This window comes from Patella vulgata, chromosome 1 (assembly GCF_932274485.2).
Source record: "Patella vulgata chromosome 1, xgPatVulg1.2, whole genome shotgun sequence".
Lineage (NCBI taxonomy): Eukaryota > Metazoa > Mollusca > Gastropoda > Patellidae > Patella > Patella vulgata.
In genome coordinates, this window is record NC_065879.2 from 80,454,881 (window position 1) to 80,469,261 (window position 14,381).

Consider the following 14,381-nt stretch of genomic DNA (forward strand, 5'->3'; position numbering starts at 1 on the left):
GTCATTGATGTTAGCATGTACTACACAAAGAAAAACAGGTAACAGAATTTCATTTCCTTTTAATATATTTTTTTAATAATGGCCAATAATTGTTATTGTATGTAACACGAAACGTATTTATCTCTGTAGAGAGAGGGCGAGTAAATGGGGTTTAAAGTTCACTAAATTCACTTGACACAAACTATGCCATTCATTTCCTTGTAGTAAATTGGTCGAATCAAGTAGGTCCATGCTATATGTCCTAGAATCAAGTAGGACAGGTAGTCTTCTTCCGTTTCCGCCCTTTTCCTGAACACTGTCTCATTCTATTGCCATCTGTGTATGTTGTGTTATATTAATTCTGCATAAACCTAGAGTTGTTGTTAGTGTTTGTCGGATAGATCCTTTATACTTACTGGCGCTAGGTAATTTCGAGGCTAACATTGTTCAATTTTATTTGAATGATTTGCTTGCGCGTACCGTAGGAGTGTATTAGAAACAGTGTTCGCGCAGGTTCGAGAACGCCTGAAGAACATGAAAACACTTTCATGAGTCTCGAACATGAGAGAACGGTATCCATGGTAACAAGATGAATTAAATTTATACAATCTGTTACGATAACTTGTTTGGTATTGACTTCGCTATTAAGCATAATTTTGATGTTATACTTGATGTTATACTGGCCACATACTACATCCAATTTTCGAACGGTATTAAACTTTTAAATTAATAAATGCACCCATGATGCTGTTTTCTCAGCAGTTATCGATGCGTCGACCATGTTTGTTCTCCCTCACACCAGCTATGAGGTAGTGTGGGATTTGAGAACGGGAACGTGTTCGTGAACGCATTCCAGACTGCTCAAGTCCGACAAGAACCCATTCTCCGTCCGTTCTCTGCACCGGAACACTGTTTCGAATACACCCTAGGGGTATTTAGCAAAGGGAGAAAACCGGAGGACCCGGATAAAACCCACAAGGCTGGACAGGCGACCCTATTCCTAGTCACATTCAAGTGGGGAATCACATACTAATGGCCTATTTCAAATAAAATATTTGCATATAAAGAAAATAGGCCTACAGCCTCTTTCAAATGTGATATTTGCATATAAAGAAAGTACAAACTTAAATCGTCAGTGCTGGATAAACTAGCCAAAGGATTCGGCTGAATCAATTGGCGCTAAATTTCACCTAGTTTATCCACTGACATACGCCCGAATCAAACATGTTTGATATATTAGGCCGAATTGTATTTGAGTGGTGTGTCCGCTTCGCCAAAGCATTTGTCTGATTTTAGAATTCATTAGCCAATCACCACTCATTCATATCGAGTGGGTATCACAAACTAGCAGTCGAACAGTGACACGGGTGCTACAGCCAACAAATTCCAACAACCATACTATCGGCTTAAATGCACACCAATGGGACCTCAGGTTTTGTGTTCCATTGAAACGAATAGAAATGAAATGAAATGGGGTTTAACCTCCTACTGTTTTGCTCCGAACTGGGCTAATGAAGACAGGCATACACCACACAGTGTGCTATGAGGGAAATTTTGCCCGGACAGCGGCACTGCGGTGTATCGAATTCCAACTGTCAAGGGATCTTTTACGTGTACGCCAACGTGTACACAGGACCTCGTTTTTTCGTATCATCCGAATGACTAGACAGCTGTCCTTGTCAGGCCCTCCGTCCTGCATCACTGACAAGGGGGAACCACGCCGGAAAATCTGGGTGAACTTTCTCGGCCAATGCAGGGATCGAACACCCGACCTCCAGGCTAGCGAGCCAGCGTCTTACCCACTTAGCCACCATGACGACTAGGCAGGGAATCCATGCTGAAAAATCCAAATGAGCTTTCTCTGTCAACACTGGGAGTGAACCTGCAACCTCCCGGGTACCAAGCCAGTGCCTTACACACTAAGCCACATGGCTCTCTTCTAATAACTGTGACAGTCCAGTCACATGACAAACAAGGGTTATTAAAACAGATTTTCACGGCTTGGGTAAGATCTTCGGGATTCAAATGGTTTTAGATATCACACAGTTTGTATATGGTAAGGTATCGTTTATTACATGTCACATATTTATATTTTTCAGTTTCCATATTAGATGCCATAGCAAATCAAAGATCATATAATAAAATAAGTCAAAAAACCCAAATATGGAAAAAGAAAGAGCTGAAGAAATGGTGATTTGAGCACCTATGCTTTCTCATAGGTGTTTTTGGAGGGTGAGTGTTCAATTCTAATAGAAAAGATTGTTGTTATGGTATTTTAGAATCTCACCATAATGTGTTTGGCACAATATAGCCCGGTTGGAGCTGATGTGACATAAACCTCAATTTCATTTTAATATTTTGAAATTTAAAATTTAGTTTAGTTTAGTAAAACTGTGAACGTACATGTATGTGCACAAACAGAATCTTACTTATGTCCAGATACATGTAGATATGACTCTCTCATCTGTGGGGGACCACGGTGGCCAAGTGGGTTAGACACTGGCTCTTATATTTTAAGGTCGCGGGTTTGCAGTAAGACAATGCAGTATGGAGGACTGGGCTAATGAAGTTGGGCATATGCCATACAGTGTGCTACGAGAGAAATTTTGCCGGGTACCGTGACCCTAAGGCCTTCTCTTGTATCAAATTCTATCTGCCAGGGAATCTTTTACATGCAGAGCTGAAGAAATGGTGATTTGAGTACCTATGATTTCTCATAGGTGTTTTTTGAGGGTGAGTGTTCAATTCTAATAGAAAAGATTGTTGTTGTGGTATTTTAGAATCTCACCATAATGTGTTTGGCACAATATATCCCGGTTGGAGCTGATGTGACATAAACCTCGATTTCATTTTAATATTTTGAAATTTAAAATTCAGTTTAGTATAGTAAAACTGTACACTTACATGTATGTGCACAGACAGAATCTTACTTATGTCCAGATACATGTAGATATGACTATCTCATCTGTGGGGACCCATGGTGACCAAGTGGGTTAGACACTGGTTCGCATATTTTAAGGTCGCGGGTTTGCAGTAAGACAATGCAGTCCGGAGGGCCTTACAAGGACAGCTGTCTAGTCGTTCAGATTGAACAAAAAAACGTGGTCCCGTGTACACATTGGCGTGCATGTAAAAGAGCCCCTGGCAGTTAGAATTTGATACAAGAGTAGGCCTTAGGGTCACGGTACCCGGCAAAATTTCTCTCATAGCACACTGTATGGCATATGCCCAACCTCATTAGCCCAGTCGGAGCTGAACAGTAGGACGCCGAACCCCATTTCATTTCATTTTTTTCATTTTGTCTCATCTGTGACAAAGCAAACCAACACATTACAATACAATGTAATTAAATTAAAACTTTCATCTTTTAACTGTCGAGTAGATTTAAGTCAACTAATACATAGTATGTTTTTTTTCTCAGTTAACTACATCATAAAGATCAAGACAGTTGGAAATGGCTATTCATATTATGGAAACTTTTTCTCACAGAGCTTGATAATCAGGTAAAATGTAAGTAACATACATATTTGTATTTTTAATCATCAACTAGTTCTATACACTTGATTGGTAATCTAGTTATTCTTCTTGAGGCAATGCCTAGGACTCTCCTATTTCAAGTCTTGGCATTCTTGATTTTTGACAATCACATCCATTGATTTTCTTCAAGTTGTGATAGACCCTATGTGTATTTTTACAATAAATAGCAGTATAAAAATGATGGACAATATTTTACTTTTCAAATAGATTTTAATAGGTAATATCCAATTTGTTGTCGATGGAAATAAAATATAACAATCTGCCTGGGTCTGTTACTGGACAAGACACAATAAGTGTTACCCAAAGATGAAAGAAAATAGAGACTCAGTCTCGATGTGGCAAAATAAATCGTTTATTTAAACATTGTGAACCATAAATAGTAAGAAAGTATTCTTATTGCCTACTTTTTATTTTTTAGGCTGGAAGATTATTTGATGTATGATAACAACAAGAGATCCCAAGCATCAATTTATTTTATAATTCTGGAAAAGAATGCATTTGACCCAACTTTTGAATATTTATTTTTTGTTTTTACTGTTAAATATTCTTCCCAAACACAATTAGATTTTAATTCTCTACAGAAATTTATGTATAATATAGAATGTAAAGTGACATATTAATCACTTAGAATTTGGTCTGAAATCATAAAGTATTTAATAGGCATAATCTAGAAACCAAATGTAGATCAAATATACCCAGAATTACAAAAAACCTTGACCTACATTAAGGTGACTTTCCCTTGCTTATGAAATGAAATAGGGTTTAAGATCCTACTTTGCTGTGTTATTATGGTGATTCTGCCCTACAACCTACTCTTATATCATATATTTCAACTGTCAAGGGTTGTTTAAAGGGAACCCAGGAGGGCCGAATGGTTAACACACGCACATTGGATCAGAAGGTCTGTCATTGAGTCAGATAATTCAATTGTCAAGGGTTCTTTAAAGTAGACGCAGTGGGGGTAGTTTCAATTCCGGGCTTATACCCAATTATCCCTTGCCATGTCCTACACTACTGACGTGTGGGAACTATGTCGGAAAATCCAGTTGAAATTTCTCGGCCAATGCCTTATACTCACTGAACCACAGTGACTCCTCCTTGCTTTTGACTTGTGATTATTTATATATATTTTGTACATATTATTTAATGTTTGCGATTTTCTCTGATATTTTTTTATTTTTCAATCCTGTAATCTTGATGCTTTGCTCCTTTTATGTACAAAATATTCATTTTGTTTGTTGTTTTTTTTTATGAGGAAAAGGTTCTACATCATTTAATTACTCCTGCAAAATAGTGCATTTTTCTTTTGTTAGTTTTCTGTGTATGCTAGTTATTTCTAGATGCCTCACAAATCACTTGTAATATGACTTTGTAGCACTTTTCAGTTTCTAAAAGTATTTCAATTTAGTGCATAATTAATCTAATTAGGGCTTGGTTTGGATGTTATTAAATTTAGATATATTTGAATTATATATTTTTGGGGTATGGGGTAGGGATCTTTCTTTTCTCAGTTCTTATTTTCGGGTAAAGAAAAAATTAAATAGCTATTTTGTATTTTGTAATGTGGGGGGGGGGGGCAAAGTATAACAAAATTTTTATTAGTATTAGAATTATATCTCTGTTTTTCTGTTAACATTTCAAATGATGTCTATTTAGTTTTGATTTGGTGGTGTTAATTTACTTTTTCCTGTCATTTTATGAATAAATGATAATTTAACAAATAAAATTATTGTTACCTCATTTATCAAACTTTACAGGTTAAACAGAGCAAAAAGGGTGGGGGCTGCATGGGAAAGATTGCTAAATTGAGGGAAAATAAAACACAAGTTTTTGTTGGTGGTTATACACAAGTTTTTATGAAACCACACAAGTTTCAGAAATTTCAACACAAGTTTCAGAAATTTCAACACAATTTCAGAAATTTCAACACAATTTTCAACACAAGTATTGTGTAGATTTTCACACAAGTTTCAACAAAAGTTTGTGTTGTTTGGTAAATTTTAACACAAGTCTTGTGTTGTTTCAACATTTAACACAAGTTTGTGTTCTTTCAACACAAGTTTGTGTTGTTAAATAGAGACACCTAACTTGTCGGTGCTTTGGGACAAGATAACTTTGATTCTATCTGATAGAGAGTGATAAAACTTAGTGTATAGTTGATAATCAGTTTGATTGCTCGATACTTTTGAAAAAAATAGATGTGCGATTATTTAATATGTGTCATCTATTTATTTGGGGATTTCGGCGGGGGACAATAGCCTCACTGTTGGCTTGTTTATTATTATTATCAATGGTCAATTCTCCAAACTTACATGAAATATGTCCTTGTGAAACTATATTTTATGAATGCCTATTATTACTTGTATAAAGTGGTATGTTAGTCGTTCTTCGTACAGTCATCATTAGTTCATGACTAGACAGGAACTGGCCTATTCCTCGTCGATGTTAACTTAAAATAATGAAAACATTTCGACAGCTCTGTATTGGGAAAAAAATGAATGAATGAATGAAACATGGTTCAATGGCGCGTCAGCTCCAACCGGGCTATATATTGGGGAAACGTGTGTGTGTGTTGTTTCGTCTGGGGTTGTTAGCGGCGCTATCGCTATCATTCATTATTTTTGTCAAAAAAATTAATAAATTTAAAACAAATTATGTTAAACTTGAAAATGAAATGAAATTAAATTCAAAATTAATCTGAAAATAAAATTTATCCTGAAAATAAAACTAAAATAAAATTACAAGCAAAAGTTAAATCAAGTTCAAAAGTAAAATCATATCAAAATCAAAATAAAAAATATGGAAGAATAAAATTCAAAATTAATCTGAAAATAAAATTTATCCTGAAAATAAAACTAAAATAAAATTACAAGCAAAAGTTAAATCAAGTTCAAAAGTAAAATCATATGAAAATCAAAATAAAAAATATGGAAGAATAATAATAATTTAGTAATAACAATAGTCTTTCGCCATGGTGACTCAATGAGTAAGACTTTTACACAGATCATAGTTTGTAAATGACATATGGAAGTAATTACATGTTTAATTAGATCATAGCCAGTTCGTGCCTTAACAGAAGTATATACAGAGTTGAAAAGTCAATATTATATTATCAAAAGCAGCACAGGTCAATAAGTTTTAAGCACCTAAATGATGGTCCAGTTTGATGAAAGTTGTAGAGTACTTTTTCATAGTGGTTCCCCTTTGTCAGTGGTGCAGACATACGTATACCCGTTCGGTTGGGATGAAGAACCGAGTTCCCGTGTACACATTGGCGCGCACGTAAAATTTTCTACGTTAAACCCCATTTCATTTATCTTTGGCTGGCGTACAATATTGGTTATGAAACGCAGCAGGTTTCCATATTTTATTAACTTGTAACTCCGATACAAGAGACAAAAACTTGGACAAAGACATTCACTGGGCAGATTGCCACAGTTTTAGGCTACCATATTATAACAGGAAATCTTAAAGCGGGGGGTGGGGGGTGCCAGCGAGGTTGTTGCCGAACGTAGCGATGCAAAAAAAAAAAAAAATTTTAGGAATAAACATATTTTAAGTGAACTAATTGGTTACACTATTATTTCCGACATTCTTGAAAAATAGATTATAAGTAAAAGAAAGAACTATGGGCGGATCAAGAAAAAGTTAAATTCATTCTTACTCTTTGAATATACATTTTCTTTTTTATCTTAATTATGCCTTTTCAGATTGTATAACATTTTAAAATAATACTAGCAGGGTACACGGCTTTGCCAGGTTCGAACGGGACCAAAAAGTCCGTGACCTTGACCTTCGTAAATCATGGCCGAAAGCAAGTAAATTGACAAAATCCTTGCTTGTGATTTTTCAGAAAAAAACAACCTGTAGCAAAGTGGACTAAAAAAAGTGCATTTTGTTGCATGCTACATATAAACAGTTTGTGAGATTCTTATTCCCGTCTCGTATGATGTGTAGAATATGCCTATCTTTAGCAATCCCTTCCTCAGTACCGGATCTAGGGGGGGAAGTGGAACAAATGTCCCGCCCCCCCCCCCCCACATTTAGCCCCCCCCCCCCCCACAATTCTGGGTCATACTAATATTTTATCCCGGACGAAGCCAACCAGTACCTGGGCTGAGCGGGCGAGGATTGGGGCCCAGGGCCCCGGGACTGGTAGGTACCAACATATTTTCGGGGGCCCAGAGATCGGTTAGGCCCTAAAATTGGTATGTCCCGGGTCCCCCACAAGGTTAATCCGGCACTGCCCTTCCTTGTCAGTCAATTTCTGCATTACGTTGGGCACTATTGACAAACTGGAGTTGTAAATAAAGTTATGTTCTGTTCTATACATGATATTACAAGGAGAGCATAATATGATAGAATCATTATTATAACCATAACAGAAAGCTAGAACAAGAAATTGAATTTAGAAATAAGCACGTTAGGTAGCTCAACAATCGTTTTAAGAAGCTTGTAAAAGTTAAATGAAACTACTGCTAGTATCATGTTCCTGTCTAACCCGAGTGATTCAGAGATATTATTTGTACTAAACCAAAAGATGCCGCTCTTAACGGTACAGTTAATGATAAAGCGATTTAAAAAATGAAACGAACGTAATTTCTAAATCTGCTGTAATAACCAAGAAGCTTAATTTTACTGCTATTCAAAATCTTCAACAATAAATTTTTTACGGCTGTAATAGTTAATAGATTTGTAGCGAATTGGGCGTGCCATGGCTATTTATAGTATCACACTGTCAGTGAGTTGGTCTCAGCTCAGCGGTGGACTGTATTTATGTATATTGAGGATGGGTCGTCCTATTATTTCAATAGTATTCTAACAACAATAAAATGCAGTCTATTGAAGTTTCTGTTATAAACCTTTAAAATATAACTCTTGTTACAAAGTCGGAATCCTAGTAACGACGCCAGCTCTCGTGTCGACATGATATATAACAGTCACAAAGGATTGCCGGGTAAAGCCAAATAATTGGTAAGAATAATACTGTTTTATTAATTTTACAGCACATTATGTTAATATGAAGAGAGGTGGGGTGGGGAATGATAGTTAGCTTCCACTCAAATTAGGTCATTTCGGGGCTAAAATTTGGTTTAATTTTAATTTTAATAAATCACTTGTGCGTAAGGGTCTTTAGCTGCTCGGGGAGTAGAGGGGGGGGGGGAGGTAGAAAACCAACGAGGTTGAACAGTCTACCCTACCCTTTGTCATATAAAAGCGGGCAGCGAAACTACGCGACCTGACTGTACCCAAGTGTGGAAGACGCTGGCTCGCTAGTCTGGGGACGCGGATTCGCTCGCGGTGTTGGTCAAAAAAGTTTATCGGAATTTTCCGGTTCGGTTTCCCTTGTCAGTGGTGCAAGACGGACGGCTTGACAAGGATAGCTACCTAGTCTTTCGGATAGTACGAAAAACCATTGGCGTGTACGTAAAAGATCCCTTGGCAGTTGGAATTCTATATAAGAGTAGGCCTTAGGTCGCAGGCGGTTATATTGTATTGAAGTGTTTATTAAATTTATATTTTTAGAACGCTCGTGTCTTTGTAATGTACAGTACAATTCTAGAAGATATTACTTGGTCAGGTTTCGTTCTTAAATTATTTCACGGTCTGTAATTCAAAGATGTGTCTATGCACTTAGTAGTAAAAAACGTTAAGCATAAAAATTAAAACAATTTTAGGGCAGATTTTTCGTCCTCCCATGAACCAAAGCATCACACCAAATCTGAGGAGCATAACTGCTGAACGAAAGGTCGCGGTATGCTGATTATCGATATGGTTTGTCGTCCCATGGCCATAATACTTCAAACCATTCAATACATTCACCTAATCAGCATCTACACCAAGTTACAAAATTCCATCCCATTCAAGAGCAGAGTTATGTTTCATATTCTTGACCCGTCGAATAGCTTATTGGTACTTAGCCTATGTAGAAAATTCTCTCATAATCGTCAAGGTATTGATAAAATGAAACTATACTCTGAGTTCCACCCCTTTCACCTATTAGAACCAAAGTATACTTGATCCACAGTCTTAACCAGTCAAATTGCTTATTTGTTCCTAACATAAGTGGGAAAATGCGTATCACCGGACTTCGTCAAGACATTCAACTATTAAACAAATATATTCTACCTCTATTAGAAGGCAAGTTATTGTCTTCCCAATCTCAGTAAAACTTAGCCCTACTTGGCCTAAGCTAAAAATGTTCATCGTTGAACTTAGTGGGGGTATTGAAATGTAATAATACTTAATAGGGCTATTCAAACAAAATCGACGTTATCGAGCTTCATCAATGTCTCAGCCAATGAAATTGCTTATTGTTCTACTCGTTCGTTTGTTCGTTCCTGGGGGTTTTATTTACACTTCCACCTGGGGTGATATCGCAGAAAAGATTGTTCTACTTACACTGCGTAGAAAATGTTCATTTTCAGACGTAGGCAACGTTTTGATGTAATGAAACCGTACGCCAAATTGATAAGAATCAAAGTCATCGTGTCCCAAATCATTGACTAATCAGATTGCTTTCCGCTCAGCCTGAGCCAAGCAACGTGTGATCGTCTTCAAACTCCGCGAATTCATTCAACTAATAAACACCTAAATTAATCCTTATAAGACATATAGAAATAGATTTCACTAAAAATAACACACTAATATGGATATACTACTTCTGAATTGTATTAACATGCTACGTTTCAATACTCATACAGGTATCGTTATCAAGCAAATAATGAATAATTAACAAAAACGTAGTGCAATATATAGATAACTACTTTGGAAGCCATTTAGCAGATACAACAATAACAACAATTTAATTAACAAGATGAAAGATATAATATGTAGACAACAGGTAGAAACCATTTAGCAGATAACACAACAACAACAATTAATTAACCAGATCAAAGATCACAATTTGAAACCATTTATACGATGAACCAATGACCACAATTAAATAACCAGTACAAATATATAGGTAACAAGTGGAAACCATTTTAGCAGGGGCGGGGGGGGGGGCATTAACCACACAGTAATTAGGGATTGAGTAAATCTACCCATAGATTTGGGAGAAAATATCCTGAGTCTCTGTTTAATTTAGGCTTATGGTTCTGGATTTCTAGGGCTTCTCTGAGAATTCTGTTTTTCCACACTGTCAAGTTCCTGGCTAGAATTTCCGTCTTTTCCCATTTGATTTTTTATGTTGCGGATTGTTGAAAATATGTTCTGCAATTGCAGATTTATTATACTCCTGCTTCCTAACTGCGGTGTGATGCTCTTTAATTCGCACTGATATCGGACGTGACGTTTCTCCAATGTATGCCTCATTACACTCACATTTTATTTTATATATAACACCCTTTGGGTCGTCTCTGGGTTGTTTTATTCTGCCATTTGCGTTTAACATGGTTTTTAGTGTGGTTCCGCTGCTGAACACTACATCTGCATCTATTTGCTCTTTTAAAATTCTTTTGATTTGGTGACTGACTGGTCCTATGTATGGAATAGTGACGAATATCGGGTTATTATTTCTTACAGCTTGGGGTGGTTTGCACGTATGCGTGAGGGTTTTCTTCATGGTCGTCTTAACTTTGTTTTCAGGGTAGTTGTTGTATTCTATGAGGACATAGTTCTTCGTCACACAATAATTTAGCGCGTCTAGTTAAAGTTCTTATAATTCCTGTTTTGACTTTATTTGGATGGTTCGAACTGTTATGTATATATTGGTCTGTGTGGGTCGGCTTACGGTAAACAGTGGTTTTTAGATGGTCAGAAGAGCTGTTCACCAATACGTCTAGAAATGGTAGCTGGTTGTCATTTTCTAATTCTACTGTAAATCTCATGCGAGGGTGGGCGCCGTTAAGATGATCAAGGAGGTGCTGAGGATTCTTACTTGGTTCCATGATAACAAATATGTCGTCGACTTTTCTCATCCATTGTATTGGTTGGAAAGGTGCAGAAATCCTGAAACATAAGCCTAAATTAAACAGAGACTCAGGACATTTTCTCCCAAATCTATGGGTAGATTTACTCAATCCCTAATTACTGTGTGGTTAATGCCCCCCTCCCCCCCTGCTAAAATGGTTTCCACTTGTTACCTATATATTTGTACTGGTTATTTAATTGTGGTCATTGGTTCATCGTATAAATGGTTTCAAATTGTGATCTTTGATCTGGTTAATTAATTGTTGTTGTTGTGTTATCTGCTAAATGGTTTCTACCCGTTGTCTACATATTATATCTTTCATCTTGTTAATTAAATTGTTGTTATTGTTGTATCTGCTAAATGGCTTCCAAAGTAGTTATCTATATATTGCACTACGTTTTTGTTAATTAATCATTATTTGCTTGATAACGATACCTGTATGAGTATTGAAACGTAGCATGTTAATAAAATTCAGAAGTAGTATATCCATATTAGTGTGTTATTTTTAACACCTAATTTAATTAGGAGAGTTACTATGTCCCAAACTGTGTGACGGACAGACAGACAGTGCCCGAGCAGAGTATGCTCATCTCGAACTCTATCAAGGCAGTCACGAAAGAAACATCGACACCACGTTTGGACATTCTAGCTCAATTAGAAGAAAAGTAATTGTGTCCGAACCGAAATCATCAACCAATCACATGGCTTATCCCCGCTTATGTTCAACGTCATAGCATTCGCTTAAAGAACGCCTATACCAAATTTAACATTCTAACTCATGTAAAAGGCGAGTTATCGGTCTTAAAACGTGAAGCGGACAGGTGCGACGCCATAATACGTCTCCATAAATTTTGGGTGTAAAAACACATAGTGATACGTATTACGGGTAGCAACAAGATACATTAACACATAATCCATACATACATAACTCACACAAAGCAAAATCTTGCCATTTTATCTGTTTCCAAATATATTTGAGGCTAATATCGGTTAATAACAAATAATGGCAAATACATCTTAATAACAGTTTATCATTAATATATGTCCTACTGTATTCCAGAAACTGTGTGATTGTGTGTTTGCCAATAATTAAAGAATAATTACTGGTAGTTGGGAGTTCAAAATGTGGTCATGGATAGGACAGTACCATTCAGGTACAGTGGACATTCCTTGATTATTATTAATTAATTTTTCAACAGTTGGTTAGATATTAATGTGCTATTGCATTCCCAGTTCGTAATCATTGCCGCATTGAGAAAAGATTACTTTTTAGCGTACAATCTCCGCGAAACATAATTACAGTTCTTACAAATTAACAATACATCAAGTTCAATGATTCGATGCAGAATTCTGTCATTCGGATTTTATGACCCATGGGCCGCATAAAACAAATTATTGGCTTGTTTATCGTCTCTCAAATTCTGCTTTCCATCTAATATAAAGATATGGTCAAAATACTTTGCGTCTATTTTTTAAAAAACAATAATGATTTCAAGAAAGGATTAATAAGCTTATATCGCGACGCTTATATTTAGTACCCAGAAACATTCACTTGTGTTTGAAATATGGGGGCCACGGTGGCTAAGTGGGTAAGACACTGGCTCGCTTGCCCGGAGGTCTGGTGTTCAATCCCTGCATTGGCCGAAAAAGTTCATCCAGATTTTCCAGCGTGGTTCCCCCTTGTCAGTGATGAAGAACGGAGGGCCTGGCAAGGACAGCTGTCTAGTCATTCGGATAAGACGAAAAACCAAGGTCCCGTGTACACATTGGCATGCACTAAAAGATCCCTTGACAGTTGGAATTCGATATAAGAGTTGGTCGTAGTTCCGCTATCCGGACAAAATTTCCCTCATAGCACACGGTATTTCGTATGCGCATCTTCCTTAGCCCAGTTCGGGGCAAAACAGTAGGACGTTAAACCCCATTTCATTTCGTTTGAAATATCTGTATATATTATGCCCTGTCGGTAGGATTGAAATGTCTTTAAGTGTAGTGTGATCTTCCTGCACTTACTATGAAGGTATCATCAATATGTAAATCTGGACGTTGTCATTTTTAATTCTCTTTATGGTATAGAATGTGTTGTATGGCTTTATATGCCAATTATGAGATGTCTTGATGTTCTCTAAATAGTCTTATGTTATTCAGATTTTTTGCACACAGAAATCGGTGGATATGAAGGACGACCGCCAAGCAAAGTTAGTTTTTCTCGGAATAAGAAATGTCCTAAGCATGAGGTAAGGATAATGTATCAGTTTTGTCATGTTTGAGAGAGACTTTTAATAATGTTTAGGGGCATGCTGTAACATGATAGAGCAATAAATTAAAACACAGCCTTTTACAAGAACAATTAATATTTCAATTTGGAGACATTTCTAATAGTATTCTCTCAATGTTTTCAAGCAAGTATAATTGAATAGATATTTCCAGAAAATCTGAACTTGTTCGGATACAGTTGTTCAGTCAAAATGTACGGTAACTTATGTTTCTGAATTTACCTTATTTATGTGGTGGATATTGATGGCTAGGAACGTATGCCATGTCGCTTTGAAATACCCGCCGCCGTTATATAAAGTCAATTCCAGCTCCTTGCATGTTATGTTGTCATCGCGTTCTGTTACACAACATGTATTTTGTTTCGAAATACCGCACACACACACACACACACCCACATATATATATATATATATATATATATATATATATATATATATATATATATATATTCTGTATTTGGAATGAACGAATTGGCAACATTGCAGATTTGCAAAAAATAATGAATGATTTAGATCTAAATATCAAATTCACAATTGAAACGAACGATCTGCAAATCGCATTCTTGGACGTTCTAGTGAAACGAAGGGGAGAACTCCTTATAACGGATATGTATTCTAAAGAAACAGATACCAAAAACTATCTTTCATATAAATCATGTCACCCACGCCATACC

At 36.5% G+C, this 14,381-nt stretch overlaps 1 protein-coding gene across 3 annotated transcripts in view; it reads left to right on the forward strand.

Annotated features, from left to right (window-relative positions):
- The first annotated feature begins 8,327 nt into the window (after positions 1-8,327).
- Positions 8,328-14,381, forward strand: part of LOC126824241 (uncharacterized) — a 28,256-nt gene continuing 22,202 nt past the window's right edge. For 2 of the 3 annotated variants that reach the window (XM_050553442.1, XM_050553450.1), the window contains exons 1-3: positions 8,328-8,490; positions 12,492-12,585; positions 13,580-13,668. In XM_050553442.1, coding sequence (XP_050409399.1) covers positions 12,555-12,585; positions 13,580-13,668 — 120 coding nt within the window. In that variant the 5' untranslated portion in view covers positions 8,328-8,490; positions 12,492-12,554. The remainder of the gene's footprint in view (positions 8,491-12,491; positions 12,586-13,579; positions 13,669-14,381) is intronic. The other variant, XR_007681519.2, reaches the window with a different exon arrangement.